General features: G+C 37.0%; 2 protein-coding genes across 2 annotated transcripts; one reads left to right on the forward strand and one right to left on the reverse strand.

Moving 5' to 3' along the window:
* Positions 1 to 9538: 9538 nt before the first annotated feature.
* Positions 9539 to 10726, forward strand: LOC131317528 (CLAVATA3/ESR (CLE)-related protein 46). The gene is made up of 3 exons (XM_058347077.1): positions 9539 to 9769; positions 10312 to 10379; positions 10477 to 10726. Exons 1-3 carry the CDS (start codon positions 9586 to 9588, stop codon positions 10552 to 10554), a joined length of 330 nt encoding a protein of 109 aa, XP_058203060.1. The 5' UTR covers positions 9539 to 9585; the 3' UTR covers positions 10555 to 10726.
* Positions 10727 to 13149: 2423 nt separating this feature from the next.
* LOC131317538 (inner membrane protein PPF-1, chloroplastic) lies at positions 13150 to 21227 on the reverse strand. Its single transcript, XM_058347084.1, has 11 exons — positions 20710 to 21227; positions 19930 to 20040; positions 19599 to 19673; positions 18390 to 18450; positions 16929 to 17002; positions 16731 to 16835; positions 15800 to 15907; positions 15608 to 15711; positions 14685 to 14834; positions 14480 to 14606; positions 13150 to 13422 (listed from the first exon to the last, which is right to left on the reverse strand). The coding sequence occupies exons 1-11, from the start codon at positions 21040 to 21042 to the stop codon at positions 13315 to 13317; spliced, it is 1356 nt and encodes a 451-aa protein (XP_058203067.1). The 5' UTR covers positions 21043 to 21227; the 3' UTR covers positions 13150 to 13314.

Below are 21227 nucleotides of genomic sequence, written 5' to 3' on the forward strand. Positions count from 1 at the left end.
ATGGCGTGGTTTTATAGGCACACGAGGTGGGTGTCGGTTTACCGACGATGAAATTTTCGGGGGGGGGGGGGGGGGGGGGGAGGGGGTAGCAAGTGACCCGGCTGACGTGGTATTTGAGCCACTACTACAATAATAGATATATGCCACACTAAGGATATTCATAAAGATTACGGTTTTCAGTAAAAGCGTGATAAAAAATAATTCTTAAATTTTTTTTATCTCAGTTTAAGTTCAAAGCTAAGATAAAAAGTGTGTTTTAGTGCGAAATAAAAGACCTCGCTCTTACGGCGAGATAAAAGAAAAAACAACCACACCCTTGCGGTGTGATAAAAGATTTTAGGGCAAAAAAAAAATGAGATAAAAGATCTCGCTCTCGTGGCAAGATAAAACAGAAAAGACCTTACCCATGTGGTGTGATAAAAAAGAGAAAAGACCTCACCCTTGTAGCGTGATAAAAGATTTTAGGGCGGAAAAGAATAAAATAAAAGATCTCACTTTTATAGCAAGATAAAAGAAAAAAGATCTCACTCTTGTACCGTGATAAAAAAAAAATTTAGCGCAGAAAAAAGTGAGATAAATGATCTCACTTTTGCGGCAAGATAAAAAATCTACCCATTTAGGCGCGCAGTCTGAATTTTCACGTGGACAGGCTGGTACTCATTTAGATAGACTTTGAAAAGTTATGTGAGGAAAACGATGTCGTTTAAGAACTTTGAAAAATTCTTTTTTTCTTTTTTACAAAAGGTAAGAAGATAAGCCTTAATTACACTTATACCAAATTTTTTTTACGTTTCATCTTCATCTTCATGCCCATAAAGATCGAGAGAGAGAGAGAGAGAGAGAGAGAGAGAGAGAGGGCAAATCCCACAACTGGGTTCCATCAGTGCCTAGTTGTTTTTTCGACGACGGGCGGACTGTTCCATTAGTAACCGATTTTCACATGGGCGAGCTGTGATTTTATGGTTTATTGTAGCAGTGTAGTTATTTCGAATGTCTTCCAAGTATTTGTTTGACACATTAGGTAAAAAAATAATTATATTATTATGGCTTAACCTTGTCTGAAAATGATTAAAATCTAATCGGCCGGGAAGCCACCATTGAAATTAAAGTTCAATATAAACACAAAATCTATGTGAAATGGTTAGTTTATAAATAAAAAAAATCTAAAGTTTGTCTATAATATTATAATCTGCAGGTTGTGATAATTTTTATAAAAGTACAAAGCTCACACTATAACAAAAAACACTATTGTCTACTAAATTTACTAGCTAAGATTAAATTTTTCGCCCCAAGAAAAACCTTTTGTGACCAATAACTAATTTTGATTGGCAAAAGATCTGTTGTCATATTTTTAAAATTTTTTAAACTATGTTTGTATATGTATTTTTATATATTTTAATATCATGTTAGTTGCATTTCAAAAAAATCAGCAAATTTTAAGGGGGGAAAAAAAAGTTTTTTCCACTTTAGGAAGTAAGTATAATATTTTTGTTTTTTTAATGTAACAGAAGTTATTGGCTAGCTTAGTCATAAGGGCTTTGGAAATCAACTAAGGGTGCGTGGGTTCAAAACTTGGCAATGACAAAAAAAGATGGTCTAGTAGATACAAAGAAAAGATCACGCGTAATGATTTTTCATCTCAGCTTATGGTGTGATCGTTTTGAACTTTCAATCACGGTTATAGACCGTGATCTAAAGTAATATACAATCACACCCAGAAAAGAGAAACAATCACGCCAAAAAAAAATAATCACAGCTTATAACAGTGATAAAAGAGAAATGATCATGCCTTTTGGCCGTGATTGTTTCTCTCTTTTAATCACGGTTTATAACCGTGATAAAAAAAATGACTTACAATCACACACATATCCATCATGGTAGTAGGAGCGTGATGAAAAACTTACCATCACGGCCAATAGCTGTGATCTTTATGATTTATTGTAGTAATGAGCGGGTACATTCGAATCGTCCAAAAGTGTATTGAGCTGTCCAGATTAAAAAAACTCTTTCTCCTTTCACCTCCACACTCTCTCTTTTCTTTTTCTCTTCAAATTCGAGCTGTCCAAAATTAAAATGAACTGCTAGAATGTACCGAGCGGAGATCACGTGGTACCCATTCGAAAAATTTCCCGTACTCAGGAGGATGGTGGATTATGATATGGTTGTAAAAGGTCTAATTTAGCCCCTCTGATTTGTTTTGTAGTAGTAGTGCATAAGCATTTGTACAGGCCATGGTTTTTGCTTCCTCTATTTGTCGCTTACGATATGGGGTGGGTATGCTTTTCAGATGGGTCGATATTGGCAGGATTTTCAATGGCGTCATTAAACATAAATTGCTAACCCTAGGAGTTCGGCTGGGTGACCGTAAGAAAGCAAATAAATACTGTTTCATGAGGTTATAGATGATCGAGAAATATGAATTTCACTTTTGGACAAAAAAAAAAGAGAAATAGTTTGTAGATAAAGTAGAAAAGATATGGAGTTGGCGAAGAAGAGAAGAAAAAAATATCAATTGAAACATGCGTATATACAAATTTTGGAACTTGTTAATTTATGTGATGTAGGGTCGACAAATTTTGATTATTGAATAATGTTGCTAGTTTTGGTTATCCAAAGCTTAAAATTTGATTATTTCTAAGGATGTTGTTAAGTTTGATTATACCATTGTGAGCCATCTTTTGCACAAATATTGTTAACTTTAAAAACAATTAGATTTTGATAATACCACTGTGGATGGCCTTAGAGATTATCCCCGTTCGTTATCTTCAAAGACCCAGAATTAATCGAGGTGCAGACATTGCCTAGACATCTGGTTATTAAAAATAAATTGCTCATGCTGTAACTACATAAGGTTGAAATCGAATGATATTCCTTTTTGGACGAGGGGATCCCAAGCGGCCAAGCCAGTGCATCAGGTTAATGTTTGAAATGTCGGGGACTAAAATATTTCCTATGTTTACATTGGAAACTAAAATTAGATGAAGCAAATATTTTGGGACTAAAAAGGTGAATTAGTCTTTTTTAAGAGCACGAAGAATGTAATTGTAAAATACTACACATCTATTTTGGGTAGTGATTTTGCCACACCCTTTTTTGATAATGCCACACTCTGTAAGTGTATTTTTTGGTGCAAAAATATACTTGCAGGGTGTGGCATTATCAAAAAATGGTGTGGCAAAATCATTTCCCCTATTTTGGCGAGGAAACACAACAATAAACTAACGAGTAATTATACAATAGTCCGGGAGCACCGCCACGTGTTACTCCGGACCATTTAATAATCACACATTTTTGTAGGATCCATACACTTAGTGATAGACCCCCACAAAAATGTGTTGTTTGTTCTAAAGTAGTCCGAAGTACCATGCGGCGGTGCTTCTGGAATATTTGTATAATTTCGCTGAACTATGCAACTACAACTGCCAAATTCACATAGTACTACAGTAATATCCTTTGTGTAGCGATAATACTAAAACTGTTTTTTGTTTGGACCAAAATTTCATCGCATAAAAGTCTTGTACACTGCACATAATACAAGCACTTTGTGCACTAAAATTTTAACACCAACAAAAACAGTTTTGGCATTATCATTTTTCTAACATTTTCATGCAGTATTTATATGCACAACTTTAGTTAACCACCCTAACAAAATCTGTGACTGTGATTAAAATTTTAAAAAAATAAAACAGAGAGAAAACCCCCCTTAACAAAAACCGACTGGAAAGACGATGAGCAGTAGCTGCTAGCATTATTGGTGGTTGCTTTTACAGAAAGGAGTAGGAGTATTTTTTATTTATTACTGTAGTTTGTTTTCAGGCAAGGCAATCCGGGTGCCAGCTCCCTCCCATTGGAGGTCAGTAAAAAACAAGGTCCCATTGGAGCCAGCCACTAGATCCCTGACCATCTCATCCCTACCCTTAATTTATTCGTTGAACCTAAAAAGTGGAGTAAAAGCAGACAGAGGAGATACTTTTACAGGCATTGCCGCATTGATGAAGATTCGTCGGCAACGTTTCACTCCCGAGGGGACGACTCATCAGATGGGGTAGAGTGAGTAGAATATGCCTATATTTATACCACTCCTACTCCATTCCAATATAGTCAGAGAGGGAAATCGTGAAGGAAAGACAAATAGGTACATCGGGGACTGTGAGAGTGGATATACATCATCAACCCCACTGGACCACTGACAGAGACCCCCGTTTCCACTCTTAGCCGGGATCGAAAAATCGATTGAAACTAAAAAAATTAGATCGGATTGAATTTTTTAAATCGGTCGAATAATTTTGATCAAAATTTAATTTATAAAATTTTATAAATTGAAAAAATAATTTTGATCCGATTTATATATATATAAAAACATAGGGAAGGAGAAATGAACCTTGAAAGATTAGAAGGATCTCCCCTCTTTTGGTGTATATTGGTCTAATAAATATATTTATTATATAAAATCAATCACATATATATATATATATATATATATATATAAATATAAACTGTTTTTTAAGGCTTAATTATGTTTTTATGAGTTTTTTTTTATGTATTAGGCTCAAAATTGATTATTTTTTGTTGGGCCCAAAAAAAGGGGGTTGAATTACGGGTTTTTGGTTGATATTTTTGTGGGTTGAAGTGTGAATATTTTGATATGTTGGGCTCAAAATATTGCTCATGAATGAAAACCGGATAAATCAGGCCGAAACTGGTTGAGCCGATCGAAACCAGACCGTATTATCTCAATCGGTTCCGGTTTCTAAAAATCTCAAATTGAATAACCGGTTTCGACCGAAAAATACTCCAAAACTGGTTGAAACCGGATCGGTATCACCCCTAACTAACAACAAAAATCACTAAAAATTTAACGCATTTTTTACCATTTAGTTTTTATTAACAAAAAAAACTTTCAACGTTTTACCATCTCGTTTCCACTATCAAAAAAATTATCAACAAACGTTATTTTTGCTATAGTAACTTTACTCACAAACCATCAACAACTTATTTATTACTGGAATAAATGTGCAACATTTTTTTTGAGGGTCATCGCAAAAAATCAGTTTAATCTAATACCTATAGATGCTCGATCTGATTATTGACTTTTCAAGATTCTGAAATCTCTGAATGAAAAGTTAGATGATTGAATTTTAACACCTATAAGTATCGAATTGAGCTAATTTCATACAGGCGTCATCGAAAAAATACTTTTACATTAAATAAACGACTTAAATTATTTATGTGAGACTGGAGTGGGTCCCACACTATAATCCTTGTAGCTAGTTGGGTTGTATAAAAAATTTGTAAGCATAGTAACTTTGTCACTTCCACCATGAAACATTGTCACGTCGCAAGGAATTCTCATTTTAGTTGGTTTAGACTAAATCTATGCCTTGTGACAGTCCGTCCTCTTAGACGATAGCTATGGTTCGAATCGGACATTTCATTGGCGGGTATGAAGTTTCTATGATTACGCCCAAGGAGAGTTGCTACGCTGGTTGCATCCTCCCACCCTTTTGATTACTATAAAAAACAAAGGTTTGAGTTTCTTTCTCTCTCTTTTTTTGAAAGGATGTTTGAGTTCCTTTCCGGTTTTTTTATAAAGGGACCCGCATACTATAACATAGCTTCTTCCGATAGGCAACATAATTCATCCATATTCTAAAGTCGGCATAGTTCCACTAAACTTTTAGGCAAATAAATTGATTTTGTCATTGTTTGAATTTTATTTGCATTTGTTAGTTTTGCACTATACTTTTATGGATTATTGATTTATTAGTTTTTTTTTGTGCTTAAAATTAGATATTTTCATAAATATTTGAATAATAGTAAAAAAAATACAATTTTCCTATCTCTTTCACCGATACGAAGCAATAATCTACAAAGATTTGGCAAAAAAGTAATAAACGCGGTTTTTTTTTGAACAAGATCAAAACCTCCAAAAATTGTAAAACGTTAAGCGGAATGGGGCCGTAGTTTAGTTGCATTCCTCCGCTCCGATATAATTGAAAGTGGAGCGCGAAAATCAATTTCTTTTGAGAAATTAGGAAGTCTAATGTGTACACACATTAATGAATTTGTTTTGTTGGTGAAAAGTTCGAGTTTTGAAACGGAGCTGCGAGTGCCTCTCTGGGCCTACTTTGATCCCCAGGTCAATGGGCTGGGTCGAAACTGGAGCCGACTGAGGGTTAAACTGGATCTCTACGTTTATTTTGGGCCATCCTAGACCAAGGAAAAAAATGGGAAAATGACGGCCCAGGACTTGTTTTGATAATTAATACTCGTCAAGGACATGCTGAGAACATTTGTTAATATTGAAAATGTCATTGACGGATATTAATTATCAAACACGTCCTAAACACGTCCTTGGCCGTCATTTTCCCAAAAAAAAAAAAAAAACCTAAAGATCCAAACATAGTCGGTCCATGCCTTTCGGGCATGGATTTATTTCTTCGACATATGCTGAAAAAGTTTATACTAGCACTAATTAACAATATCAAGACCCCGGTACGAAGGGCATCAAACTCATCTACGTAAAATTGAACTCACAACTTCATCGCACTAAATCCAACCAGTGGACAAGCTGTCCTAACACATTACCTACTTGTTTCGGGTCCGTTAGTTTTCCTCTCTTAATTTGGTCTCATTAAGGGTCCATTTCAAGTTCTTGGGCCTATAAAAGCCCCAAACCTGAGCAATACACTGCAGCCCACACAAATGGAAAATCACACTACCTTTTTTTTTTGTTGGTAAATCGAGGGTTTTCCGAAAGAGTATATAGAGTATATAAGAAAGATCTACCTACATATAGGCATTTTTACTTGCGCTTATTTTCAGCAAAGGGAAAGTTGAATAAAAAAAAAACATGCGCAAATCGTAGATAAAATAACTGATCGGCCCAAGATTCTTAGGCATCATTTTTCCTTTTAATTTTATACGAAAAAAAGTCGTATGTAAAAAAACTCGTATGGAAAAGAAGAAAAGAAGAAGAAAAAAATAGCTGTAAAACATGGTTAGAGACAAAACAAACCTGGAAAGGTAGCGAAATTTCTTGACGACTTACGGAAGTCATTAAAAGTAAGAAACCTCAGTTCCAAAAAATCACAGACCTAATAGTGACCATCAGAAAGTAAAAAGTAGTATTTCGTAACTAAGGGGGCGTTTGGTAATCTTTTTGTTTTCAGTTTTTTGTTTTTGTTTTTATTTTTTGAAAACTAATGAAGAAAACTTGTTTGGTAACAAGTTTCTACCTTTTTGGTTTTCATAAACATTTTTAGAGTTTTTGTAAACTATGGAAACTGCAAAAAGGTATTTTTCCCAGTTTTTTTTTTTTTTTTGTTGAGAAATACAAGTATTACCAAACATGTTTCTTATTTTTGTTTTTATAAAAACATAAACCTGTTTCTACTTTCTACTTCTAGTTTCTTAAAAACGAAAAACTGAAATAGTTACCAAATGCACCCTAAATGGGTGCAGATACCAAGGCTCTATTAGGTAAAGTTGTCAGGTTTTTGTTTATTTATTAAAAAACAAAAACAAAAAACATGTTTGGTGATCATAAGGCCATCAAAACTATTTTCAAAACAAATGAAAAACTTAATTTTTGTGTTTCTAGAATTTTCGTAAACCAGTGGAATTGATAACACAAACATATTTATGTTGTCTGTTTCAAAAAATATCATAAACAAAAAACCGGAAATAAATTTTTTTTCCAAACAGAGTCCAAGTGAATGAGGTTAATGATTTTCCGAACTAATGGCATGCAGATTGCAAATCACGCCTACTCAATTAGGTGGCAATGATGCAAAACTTGAAAATCTTTCCCGTGACTTACCGTGCAAATCATGTACTATTCTTTGCCTCCCATCTCACCCAAAATTTTCATCTATTCACATTAGGTAAAAGGAGCACATGAGGAGATTAAAAAGGGCGACAACAAGGACCCAAATACAGGTATCGACCCTGGTAAAGGAACATATCACCCGATATGACAAACTGGTCTTAAAGAGTCAATGCTGAAGAAAATAAAATAATAATGCACGCTCGCCACCATAAATACCTGGGCTTTGTTTGTTTGAATGGAAAATATTTTTCGGTAAAATGTTTTTACCTATTTTCTGGTGTTTGCTTGCGTTTAAAATGAAAAAAATATTTTACATGTAAAACATTTTCCATCAATTGGATGCAAATGACTACTTACCTTTAAATCTTCCATAAGTTATTTTTTAAAATAAACCTGTTGCCTTCTACTGCAATTCTCACTGCTCAGTTTTCTCGATCGTCAGTCTTGACTTACGTTCAATTCCAATAATCTTAGATCTCTCTACCGTTTAAGCCACACGCACTCCCCCCCCCCCCCCCCCCCCTCTACACTATTTTGTTGATTTCTGAAAATATTTTTAAGTGTCAACCAAACACCGAAAAATAAAAGTTTGAATTTTGTTTTCTGAAAAAATATTTTACATTGTAAAACATTTTACATTGAAACAAACAGAGACCTAATTCCATTTTATTTTTGAGTTTGGGAAAGAGGAGAAAAGCCATCCCTCATCATCCATCCATCAAAAAACAAATGGAAATGTGCTTTCGACATAGTAGAGTTCAATATATAAGCAGAAGAATGTAACTGGGGAAAAAAATCACTGACGGCGAATTAATAAGGTTGATTGAAAATATTGGCCACCAAAAAAGGGGAGAAAATTGTGGTGATCTTTCATCCAGACCAAATTGAAACAGTTCTAATGATGAAAGACACCAAAATCAATATAAAGGCATTCATTAGAGTCAAAATGGCATGAGTACCACTAGTGTCATGATGAAAGAGCCGCAAATGCTTATAAGACAGTTAAAAGTGAATGCACTACACCAGTACACCTCCAAAGTAGATTAAACACAACGTCAAAAAGGGTAAGCATCATGTCATGATACCCGTGAATGACCATAATGGTCCATTTCCCTGTTAGTAGAGGCAAAAACATGAACAAATTTCGTATGCGAGACTCCCAATTATAACCGGATATTGGAAGGAAACAGGTAAACAGTCAGACTTCCACTGTCCCACATTTACACTTTTTTACACTTTGAAAGAGTCAGATTCATCTATTTTTCTAGACCATATCTTGTGATGAGTTCGTTTTGTAAATATTTACACTAACAACGATCAAATAAAAGACGAGGCTTGTGTAGTTCACTTAACTTGTAACTAGATATTTTGCTACCGCTTGATGTCTTCTGGTGTTCTACAAAAGGTAGTATGAATATGTAGATGAAGAACTTGCGTGCATGTTGTGTGTCACAGAGAGAGAGAGAGAGAGAGAGAGAGAGAGAGAGAGAGAGATTTGAGTGCTCAATATGCATATTAGAGGGTCCCTACATCGGCATGCCGACAGCATGGCTCAAGCACTCAGAAGAAAATAATGCAAGACTTGACGAAATTTATCATGGATGAAATGATGACTAGAAAGAAGTCAACCCATAATAAGGAGAAATCCAGCTTTCTAATCTTATCACTTTCTCTATATATAGGCATAGGATCCCAAGCATTTTTAACAAACATTCCATGTTTTTCAAGTTTGGTCATGATTACCAAAGATACTCATGTTGGAACTTCTCTTTAACATCAAGTCCCCACCCTCTCAGTCCCATTTTATCATTGAACCAAGCTCAAGCCCCCCGATGAGGAGAGAAAAAGCTCTAGCTCGTTTTCTCTTACTATGGCTTCTACTTGCAGCATTTCAACACCATAACATTACCATTCCCAAGGTTCAAGCTACAGAATCAGGCAAGACACTACTCTACCCTTCCAATGGATTGCACAATATGTTCCCTGAACTCTTTTACACGTACTCCATCTGTTCCATCTGTTTGTCCATTTTCAATACTCATGTTTTCAATCGGATCAACAACTGAGGAATTTTAAATCTTTGAATCGGATGGAGCATGAAGTAACAGTGTTGGACACTTCCACACTTAATTCATGATATGCGATCCGGGTCCGGCATGTTTAGTTGGACATTCAACTACCAACCATATTTTGCAACTCAAATTTATCGTGAATTATCACAGAACCTCTTTATTAAGCACTTAGGCACATTATAACTATCATTTATCCTAGAAAATAAACAAATGCATACTAAGGCCGTGTCCTCGATAATGAAATTATACCAATCTGACACTTTAAAATATTGCTTTTCATTCGGAGATCGTAAGTGCAAACAGAAATGAGAGGAAAGAACAAGTAAAAGATATAATAACATATGCCTTTGTTTTAAAGAAGCAGGACCAGAAACAAAACTTACCTTCTGAATGGCTACCCATATACAGCTGATTTCAAGCTCAGACCTGCAAAATCCGACTCAAGGACGACTAAAGGATACATTTCCACCACTGGGGTAAGTAAACAATTCAAATAGTGTTGCCTCCTTTTTAAGTGCAGCTATATTCTACTAGAACACAAATCTAATTGAACAGACAAACAACGTCAAGCAGGTTGAAGGGAAGAAGATTCATAAAAGACCATCTGGACCGAACCCGGTTGGAAATCACCGTCCCCCATCAAGGGCATGAATCAAGGATGCAATTGCTCAGCATGAGTGCAACTGATGATTACATTGTTTCTTTAGAGTTGTTGGAGGTTAGACATATTAGTGTAAGTCAGAAACATCTTGTGTTTAGGGTGTTATGTCTGTGTAAAGATGGATTACATTTGAAGTTCTGAATTCCATGACCCTTAAAATTATAACTGTCCCTGCCCAATTTAAATTTTAATTCTTACAGCATTTCCAGTGGCTTATCATAAGATTTAAAAATGATCTCTACCAGTTCCCAACATTCTTTAGCTAATACGGGAAAAAAGCATTCCCCAGCTTCCAAAACCATATTCAAGCAATAAACTCTCCCTGAGCAGCAAATATTATTCAGGTTTCAGCAAATATCTCCCTAGGCTAGGCTTAAATGTTGCAGCTAATCTGGAAAAGCAAAAACTCCTCATGTGCTTCAGCTTCTTTCCTCCACAATTCAAGACCCCGTTCAGGGAAATGGTGTTTGTGTCTCCACTCATAATAAAACGGGCTCACCTATAAATGACCATGTTACTTTCCGTGGACACCTAAATTTTTGCTATCTTCAAGTGAACGGGGTAGAAAAATGCCCATAGTCCTGTTGACTAACAAAAGAACTTCAATGTTAATCAACAGGACAAGGTGATGAGGGGTGTATGGTTTCAAGTTGCCGACACCTTGGGTGAGTTGACTACGGCTGCCACAAATGGGAAAGTTCATCTCTGCAGACTTTGCTGTAAGCATGTATTGAGTCCTAGAACAGCCACTTTGTCCAAAATATGCTTAAATATTAGGTCCACAAAATATCTACAAGCCACCATCCTAAAATATTGTCACCCAGGAAGAGAGAATGGACCTCTCCTGAGTTGCAGTCCAATGGGGGTCTCGCATCTTGCTCCAGCTCCTATTGACAGAGAGTCTCCCAAATGGGATGGACCCCAAAAAAAAGTAAAGAAAAACCACCAAGCAAGAGAAATCCACAGTCTAAGATTGCATTAAAATATGAGATATGATATGAGTAAACAAAAAGATCGGCATTTCTTGGAATACATTGTTTCCAAATACTAAAAACTCTCCCATAGCTGCTCCAAATATAAAACTCTTGCACATAGCCTCCTTGCCTGGCGTTGCAGGAACCTTCAACTATGTCCACGTTTCTTCGACGGAAACGCGTTTCCGCGTTCCTGTCGAAGGAAACTCCAAGAAATCCGTCCTAATGACGACGGGAACTCGTTCCTTACCTATACGGGAACTTACACCCAAAAAACGGTTGAGAAACTTACGATTCAAGTTGCAATTGGTACCTTTAAAGTTGTTTTGATCTTGTTAGTGAGCACATCTGATATTAACCTTCTAGAGTCATATTAATGCCCTTAACTTTTATGCCTACTTAATATGCACAAAGAGCTTTATTGTGTAATCATGTGCTACAATAAAAATGTTGAAATATAACTAGAAACTTATAATTTTAATAGTAATATTTTATGTGGTAGAATAATATTTTTATATTGACATTTAACAATATAAAATTCCAAAATATATTTATAATTTTAATAATTTTTCCTAACCGCTCCCAATGGCGCTCCCACACTTCTGTGATCATCCGCTCCCCCGCACCCGCCCCCGCTCCCGCTTCGTGTAACTCTAGCTCGCGCTTCATGCAGCTATGTATATTTTGAGGTAAACATTTTTGGACATAAAATTCAACTCCATAAACCACTGATTGTTATCTTGGGAGGGATGAAATTAAAAAGCAAAGGGGGCTGATAATGGATCTGGATTAGCCCAGTGGTTGAAGAACCTCCTAATAATAAAGTTGGCGCCAGGGAAGGTTAACATTGTTGAATAGCTTGATGTACATTGTTAGGCCCATTTCCTAACAACTTAAGCTTTTGGGACAATTGGTAACTTAACATGGCATCAGAGCTCAAGTTGCAACATGTGCAAGACGGGGTTGTACATAAGGGAGGGTGTTGAATAGCTTGATATACATTGTTGGGTCCATTTCCTAACAGCTTTAGCTGTTGGGACAAATGGTAAGTTGTAACTTAACAACCACAACTGTTGGGCAGGAGAATGCTCACAATAGGCCTGAAATGATCTCGAGAGGAATTTGGCGGGTGAAGCCCGTTATTGGTGAAAAGAGGAGGTGTTGGTCGGTTGGGGAACTTCAACCAGTTGATTCTCAATAATAGGTTTCTGGAGCTACAAGCGGAGCAGATATGCAAAGCGTAATCTCTGAGAGAGAAAAAAAGAGGTGGGAGGTGTCAGAAAGATGATAAAGGCGTCGGGGCAGGAGTATGGGATTAACAAGAAGGGGAAGAGGGAGAGTAGAAGAAAGAGGGGAAGGATATTCTTCGGCACTCCTGAATAATGTGGAGATGTGGTTTCTCTTTTTCTTTTTTCGTCTTTCCCTTTATAAGGGTGGTTCCCCATTGGCACGATCTCTAATTCAAAGTTTCCCGACCCCTCAAAAAGATCTATAGACACATACGGAGTAATATGTTTGCCAAACAGCTTGCTTTATGAGTTTGTTGCATTTGTAATAAGTTGATATGGTAATAATCGTCTCATAGAGAGGGTGTGTTTCACACACACAATGTGGGATGTAAAACTTTCCATCTTCCAAAAATTGATCTTCACCAAAAGTGCTGGTAAACCTTACATGAACGAGCCAGCATAAAAATGGCTACTATGAATCGACTAAGATACAATTTCTTTAAATATACAGGACTCACAGAACCTACATGCAAATAAGAATACATTATCATACCGCACGCTTCCGCTTCGACCGCTTACTCCTCTTTGGCTTAGAATAATCTGGAAGTGGTTTGCTTCCATTGGAAGCATATACCTCATCCAAAGCCTCCTCCTTCTGAACAAAAACTTGAATAATTGATGTCTAATCCTTAGTTTCACAAAAACAATATTTCATGAAAAGGTTTACATCTGAAATATTTATATTGCAGAAGTACGTAATATTTCACACATTGAGGAGTTCATAAAGATGAGTAAGGACTTCGTTACGTAATAATTTCACGTGCCTGAATTATGTAGACATCTATATACTTTCAACACGTGAATATTGAACTGTTTTGGTCAGGAAAACCAAGAAACACATTCTAAGATTTACTAACTGCAACATTATATATAAGAAACACATATTTGCAATGCATGGTACCTTGCGGCTCATTCTTAGCACCTATTCCTGTTTTCTAGTAGAGGAATGAATAAGTTATTCCTGCTTTGCTATTATTTACATCCAAAACTCAGAGCCCTTTCACATGCATGAGGCTGTCATTACATTTATTGTGTGTTTAGTGCTTTTAGTACAGATACAAATCCGCAACAGCATTCATTGACTCTTTATTGTATTTGAAGTGGAACAGTCAGCCAAACCACTATTCCTAATGAATGATGGCAATCATGGCATTATCTGACTGAGAAACAAGTTAACTTGAGGTGTAGAACCTGCTTTTATATCAATCCCCCACAAAGTACCAATTCTAGGTCACCATTCTTTTTGTGAAAAGAATTGTCATTTCATTTTTTTGTTATATTTGATTCTATCAATTTTTTTTTAAGGAGATACATGCATGCAAACTTAAAGGAAAGGAAACGGGTCCACCAGAGCATCTAGATTCCAGACTGGTAACAGGCAAGGGGAATTCAAATCTTCCATTCCTAATCCAGCGTTTCCAAGATAAAACTTCCTCCAACCATGAGTTTGAATCGAGATGAGATGAAACTGAACACACATTGGGCATCACACTAGAATTTCATGTTTATTACTTTATTGAACAAATTTGACTAGAGTTTCTTGTTTCCTTATATGCAAAGGCTATAGTCCAAACCAAACATAGCTAACATGTGAAGGAAAAATTAGTAGAACTTTCCACGGGGTATATAAGCAACTGCAAGTTGGATTTTACCGTGGCATTAGTCACTTCATCTGATCCATCTTCAGACTCAGATGTAGAAGCCAGAACCTCAACCTGCTCTGCAGGCAGCACCTCATTCAACTTTTTCTTCTTCTCTTCTTCCTTTAACTGCCTAAACCTGTGTTAATTATGTTAGCAAGGCACCTTTTCGATCAACTAAGTGCCAAGTGAAAAAAATTTGATATATAAAACCAACCTATCACCAGTTGGCGCTGGCTGAGAGCCTGATCGTTTCGCACGTCCTGCACTGATGATGCCACTTGCATTCTTGCTTACAACAGGCTTTGCACCGCCTAGTTGCTTTAACCATACTTGTTGTGCAGTGCTAAGGACATTATTTGTGAACCTATCCAATCACGCAATTCATAGATAAATAGGGAGAAAATAATCTATACAGAATGGCTTTTCTAGGGGAAATTTATCGACTCTTGTTTCAAGCAGCTACTATGATAATTGGTTCCAAAAATAGTAAATCATGTTACTCGGCGATCTAATGCATCGTGTCAAATTTAAGCACAACATAGAGATAAATGTTGCATGAAACATGACAAAACAAGAAGTCAGTTGACTCAGTACCATGTCACTTACTACAAGTTCATGTTACAAGCAAAAATTCTCACAGCTAAGAATGCAAAAATGTATGGGTTCAGATTAGATGTGCAAAGACATTATTTTGAGGTTGCAATAAATGATGCACAGGCACCACATACACCATCTAGTTTCAATATAAATTATAACCTTAAGCATGCATGATTTCCTAACGAATTTGTTTCAGCTATCAAACATTATTTCCATGTTTTGCTACCTCTCTAGATACTATTCATCAGACCTAATATACATCAATTACTTGCTATATATGTATCTGACACTTTGATTTTTTGGCAGCTTGTGGTTGGCCATAGGTACCATGTGTGCGTGACAGTGTGGTACCCTATTGGCACTCAAAAATTTCTCATGTTTGACTCTAGAAACCAATAAATATGATGGCCAGGCTAATGCAATCAAGTGCAATGGCTGTTTGAGCAAGGCGGGGAGAGATAGGGAGAGAGCCATGAAAATCACACCAAACATAAGATGGTAGATGATAGTGGTCAGTAATATTGCTAGTCAGTAACCCACCAGTAAATTGATAATCCAGACGGAACAGACAAGGAAAAGTAACCAATCATAAGAGGCAGAAACTTGAAAACAAGAAGAGTGTTCTTCTGAGCTGGATCATCACTCTGCCAAAAGAAGACACTTGTTTAGGTGACAACTCAGAAGGAAGTACATAACAGACAGTTAACTGATCAAAAGAAAGACATTCTATACCTGGGGTGGCTTCATGATCTCCATTGAAACAAACTGAGAAGCAACAAGAAGGACAGGTAAAACAAGGTACGCTGCAGTGTCATGCCAACCCAGGGGTGGATGGCCATCCTGTAATATGGTTGACATACACAATTAAACATATTAGACGCTGACAACCATATAACTCCATTGTTCTAGGATAAGTATTCATCAAAACTGAAGACAACATATGATTAGAAGATTTAACGGTATTTACTTTCAGAACGAGACATTAATTAGGAGTTTTTGAACTTTATATATATATATATATGTCATGGCTCCCAAAGGACAAATTCTGGATCCTCCACTGCTAACATCTCTGTCATGTTTAATACCGAGAATGAAAAACAGAAGCAACTTGGGCAATCAATTCTAATTGGTGTCAAAATTTCTCTTTGTGAGCTTTTCCACCAGCCATGATGTTCACATACTGGCAAGATTAACGCAGCAAGGAGGACATAGAATCTACCAGGGAATCAATAACTACACTTTTCCACAAGATACTTATCCTACCTAAGTAACCTAACTCACCTTCCGCTGGGTATGGCAAGCCAGCCAATGCTCAAATATATAGCCTTCCATCTTCTCTATAAACTGAGCTGAAGTTAAAGGGTAAGAGGCCTAATCCAAACTCTACTATTTCCTACACAAGATGCCAATCCTAACCAACAATCTCGTAGTTGATTCCCATTAATGATCTTCACCAGGTTTCTTTGTTTGATTTTCGGGCTTCTTGGGGCTCACTTGACATCATTTCCATATTTTGGTTTCTTTATTCATTTGGGTAGTATTCATGGCAAGGAGGCAGGGCAACATAATGGACAGTACCAGAGAAAAAAGGCAGAATACATATAAAGAAGCAGGAAAATAAAATTATTCGATTCACAGATTTTGAGAACAAAAGTGTTGTTACCACAAATGGAAAAAGCCAAGAAATTCCAGAACCACTTTGTCGAGCAGCTATAGTAGTTGGGCCTCCCAAAGAGGGGATCCAGAAGAAGCCTTCTGTGAGTAGTCCCTTTGAGTGAACATGCAAAATGTTAGAAACAAAATGTCTACTGCATAATATTTTAAAGTAAACAATCCTCAAAAACCTAAGAAGTTTATATACCTCATTTGCAACATTTGATAGAGCTTGATATAAACCTATCCAGACTGGTATTGTAGCCAAAGTTGGGAAACACCCTGTCAATCACAAAATGATAACTCATCGACATGTGTTGGGATGATGATTGAGATAGAAAATGTGATCTTATCCATGGGAATCGGAAGATGAATATAGATAAGAGATAATGCATTTAAATACTTCTTCATTCACATGATTTTCCTTTTGCATTATACAATATTGATGTTTGCATCTCCATGCGTAAGACTCAGTTGCACATGAGGGAGGGCATTGGACTGCTTAATATACATTGTTGGGCTCATTTCCAAGTAGTAAAAGGTTTTAGATGAGTCGGCAGACAACAATAAAACAACATGCAATGGCATCATATGACTGTGTGAGAACATACCAGATGTAATAACTGGACAGAGGGGAAAAGCTAGAAAAGGAAAACCTTGAACAAGAAGGGGTTTGTCAAGTTGGGGATGGGAGTCATGGGACAGTGAATTTCAGCAACAAGAGCACACACGAAAGGAAGAAAATTAAGGAAATGAATGTAACAAGCCACAGAAACTACTCTATCCTGTGCAAAAATTAAACAATAACCTTAAAGACAGTGTCGAGCATTTACTCGATCATGAGGAAATCATACATAAAAGACCAAAGAGGACCAAAGAAATTACACTCCAGATTCACACAAGCCACTACCACTGCACTATGTTTTACTGATACCATGGCAGAATGACTGCATCAGCCATAGAAGGACCCAATTCGGATAAAAAACTGAACCTTCAGAGACTATATTTAGTCACAGACTCACAATGAAGCAGACATGTGAAAACTTAGTTTAACATGTCAACCAAAAACAAATCATAATCAAACTAAAGAACCTTGAGCATTAACACGCAGGAGAACTGCGTGCCAAAAAACACTAAAGAAAAAAACAAGAGACATGAAAATTCATGCGGCTAAGAGAAAAAAATTGAAAGGTGGCATTTTCTGTCCTACGAAAAGTTTCAAGGTGAATATTCTTGGCATGCATTCATTCCGAAAATCGATATTGATGGGATGGGATATGGCTGGCTATTTGGGAAGTGCCAAAAAAAATCAAGAATCACCCACATGATTTATATTGTGGATCCAAGATCAATACAGTAATGGAAATCAATTTTGGAATCACACCTTCGAAACACACTTTCGAAAAATATTTCCAAAGAAAACGTAGGGACAAAAGCGGAACTTCCTTGATATGTACTTAGGCATAGGGCTGTAAACGAGCCAAGCCAAGCCGAGCTCGCAAGCTGCTTGGTTTGTTTACAGCCCTACTTAGGCAGGAAAAAAATCAGGTGACAAAGAATTTCACCATTTTAAACTTTCATAATCACCAAAGTGGAGTAATAAATCATGATTTGCTAATTGCAAAAAAAAAAGAAGAAGGTAATTTTAATTTTAATACCGAAGGTGTACCTGCCAAAGGATTTACCCCTGCCTGCCTATAGAGCCGTGATGTCTCAAGTTGTATTCTTTCCTGAAAGTATACGGAAACAAGGACATCAGCATGCACTAAATTCATGTCTACGGAGCCGAAGTGGCAAAAGAAGCCCAAGCATATCAATCAAATCAAGTGACCAACAGGTATAAGCTTGCAATCATAACAAAGTCCTATCCTTGGTGATTGTTCCTATCCTCATAATCAAGAATGGGGCATCAGATGGTTTCAAATATTTCACTGGTTTTGATATCCCTTTCATGCAGATATGTGTTTTTCAATCTTCGGGTAACTACTACAAATCAAGTATATTAGGACAAAATCAAAAGCACATGAACTATTCATTTGATACCAAACTGGCACGAGACCCCAACATTACAAGAGTTCAAGAGTTCTATATGATCCAAAAGGTAGTTCCAAAACAAACAAAAAAACACGATGCAAATTTTCAGAATCAAAGAGAGTTTAAGCACAAATTGCCAAACTGTTTCAGTGAGACCATCACCCGATTAATGTAAGTTATGTAATATGTACAATTTGTTAAGAGCTTCATGTGAGCCTAGGCAGCCTCTTGGCCCTCTCTGCAGTAAAAAAAGTAAAAACTTTATCACGTTAGTGATTGTGGTTCCCCCTTTAATTGTGCTATTAGTGATTTTGTTTCATTGTGGCCCATATGATATCAATCCTCTGTTTATTTCCAAGTGTGAGGGTGATGAGGGTGTTAAAGGCTTGCCCCACATTGGGTTAACATTACCTCCGAAACTAGTATATGAGTCTGGGTGGCCTCTCCACCCATTGCTATTCGGATTTATGTTCAGAAATCCATAATTTTATACATTTGAAAATCTTATGACAAATGCAAGATGCATCTACAAGTTCAAAAGCATGCTTTGGCGTGCTGAGCGTTACACAATTGAATCTAAATCTGTTGATTGGGAATAAAGTACATACTAGATACAGTTACGCATAATTAACATGAAAATATATATTAGTCAACCATTAAGATAAAATGTTTCACAGGAATATTCATGGCATTTGACTGCCATACTCACTACTAAGGTCAATGAGATGTATATTTACGTTAGCTTCATGACAAAGCACCTGAAATCGTTACCTTCCACGCATGTTTTTCATTTTGAGGTGTTAAGGTTAACACAGTAACAAGCAGTACAGCAGAGGAAGTATACCTGATTTCCTTTGTATCTTTCTTGGATTGCTTTGATCTTTGGTTGAAGGTTTTGCATAGCAAGTGATGATTCAACCTTCAAACGCAACAAAGGTTATAATATAATCTATACACGAGTCTGATATAACTGTTGATCTTACACATAAGCAACAAGATTATACACATCAGGAGGACAAGAACAAGAACAAGAAAGCACGGATTTTCGAAGTTTGGTTTTTTAAATATTTACAACAGAAGCAGTTGGCAAGTATTAGGAATCCATATTTTCCTGCTTCAAGACTAATAGATTGAGTACTGGTCCTTAATTAAGACCACAGGGCAGCAATTAGTACCTGTTGCTTTGTCAGTGGAAATGTTACGAGTTTAACAATAACAGTGAGCAAAATAATGGCAAATCCATAAGCGTAAGGGACATGCACTGCCGTGAGACCATCCTTCAGCACCTGATACAATAAAGCAAAATACGTAGTCATATTTAACACTGCCTACCGTTAGTCTCTAATATTTGAATACTCCTACTTCATAAGAATCATAACCTTGGGCACGCACACAAAGTCACCACACCATAAAGTTCCAGTACCAACATACTTTCCATGGTAAGCAAACCGAATAGGCAAATCATGCTTTGGTATTTCGCTTTTCTTAGCCAGCTAAACGTGGGAAGGCATCTAGTGCAATTGCATTAATGATACATAGAAAGCATGAAATGAAATACCTATAAGAACCAAACAAGCCGCGGAGTGAAACACAGGTAATGCATTCTAAATTCTCTTGAGAATGAAAACTATCATGGATAAATACCAACGAAAAGGAAGCTCTCCATAACACAACTTCATAATGAACGACAAAACACATTCCCCCTCAAGCAATTTCTACTGATTACTTTTGATTTATTTAAAAAATAGACCATTTAGATTGAGATATACTAGTATTAGATATAAATATTTTAGAAAATACTCAAATAAGAGATTGCTTATCCGTGCGACACGTGTGCGTTCATTTCTATGTGTTAACAGAGCTAAAACGTATCCAAAATAGATTGCCGTAGGACTTAGAACTACGGACTCGTCGAATTAATATGAGCAATTCAGTTGTGTATCATCAAATTGTACCTTCAAAACAACCTCCATGCCATCGGCGATAAAGGAGAACCACCCGCCGTTCTTCTGGACGGCGGCGGGGTCAGTGGAGGCGGCCGGATCGACGGCGACGGCGGCATCGGCGAGCGTGTAGAGGAGGCCCTCCGCGCGGCTTACGATTGCGCTGAAATCGGCAGAAGAGTCGAAGGAGGGGATAGGGGGAAGGTCGTGGAAGCTGAGGTTGACTCTGGTAGAGAGGAGCCTGGTGGTGCGTCGAGGGAGAGGGTGGAGGAGGCCATGGCGGGAGAGGGAAGGGTGGGGCGTGGTGGTGATGAAGGGAGGGGATGAGATTAGTGTTTTCGCCATGGAGTTGGAGGTTTCTAGGGTTTCGTTCAGCTCCTCATGAGTGGCTTGTGGAGAGAGAGAGAGTATGGAGTGAGGAGGAATGGAGGATGAGGGAGGACTGGAAGTGGAAGGAGAGAGAGAGAGAGAGAGAGAGAGAGAGGGGGGAGAATATCTAGCGCGTTATCCGTTTCTGTGAGTTGGAGATG

This window comes from Rhododendron vialii, chromosome 1a (assembly GCF_030253575.1).
Source record: "Rhododendron vialii isolate Sample 1 chromosome 1a, ASM3025357v1".
Lineage (NCBI taxonomy): Eukaryota > Viridiplantae > Streptophyta > Magnoliopsida > Ericales > Ericaceae > Rhododendron > Rhododendron vialii.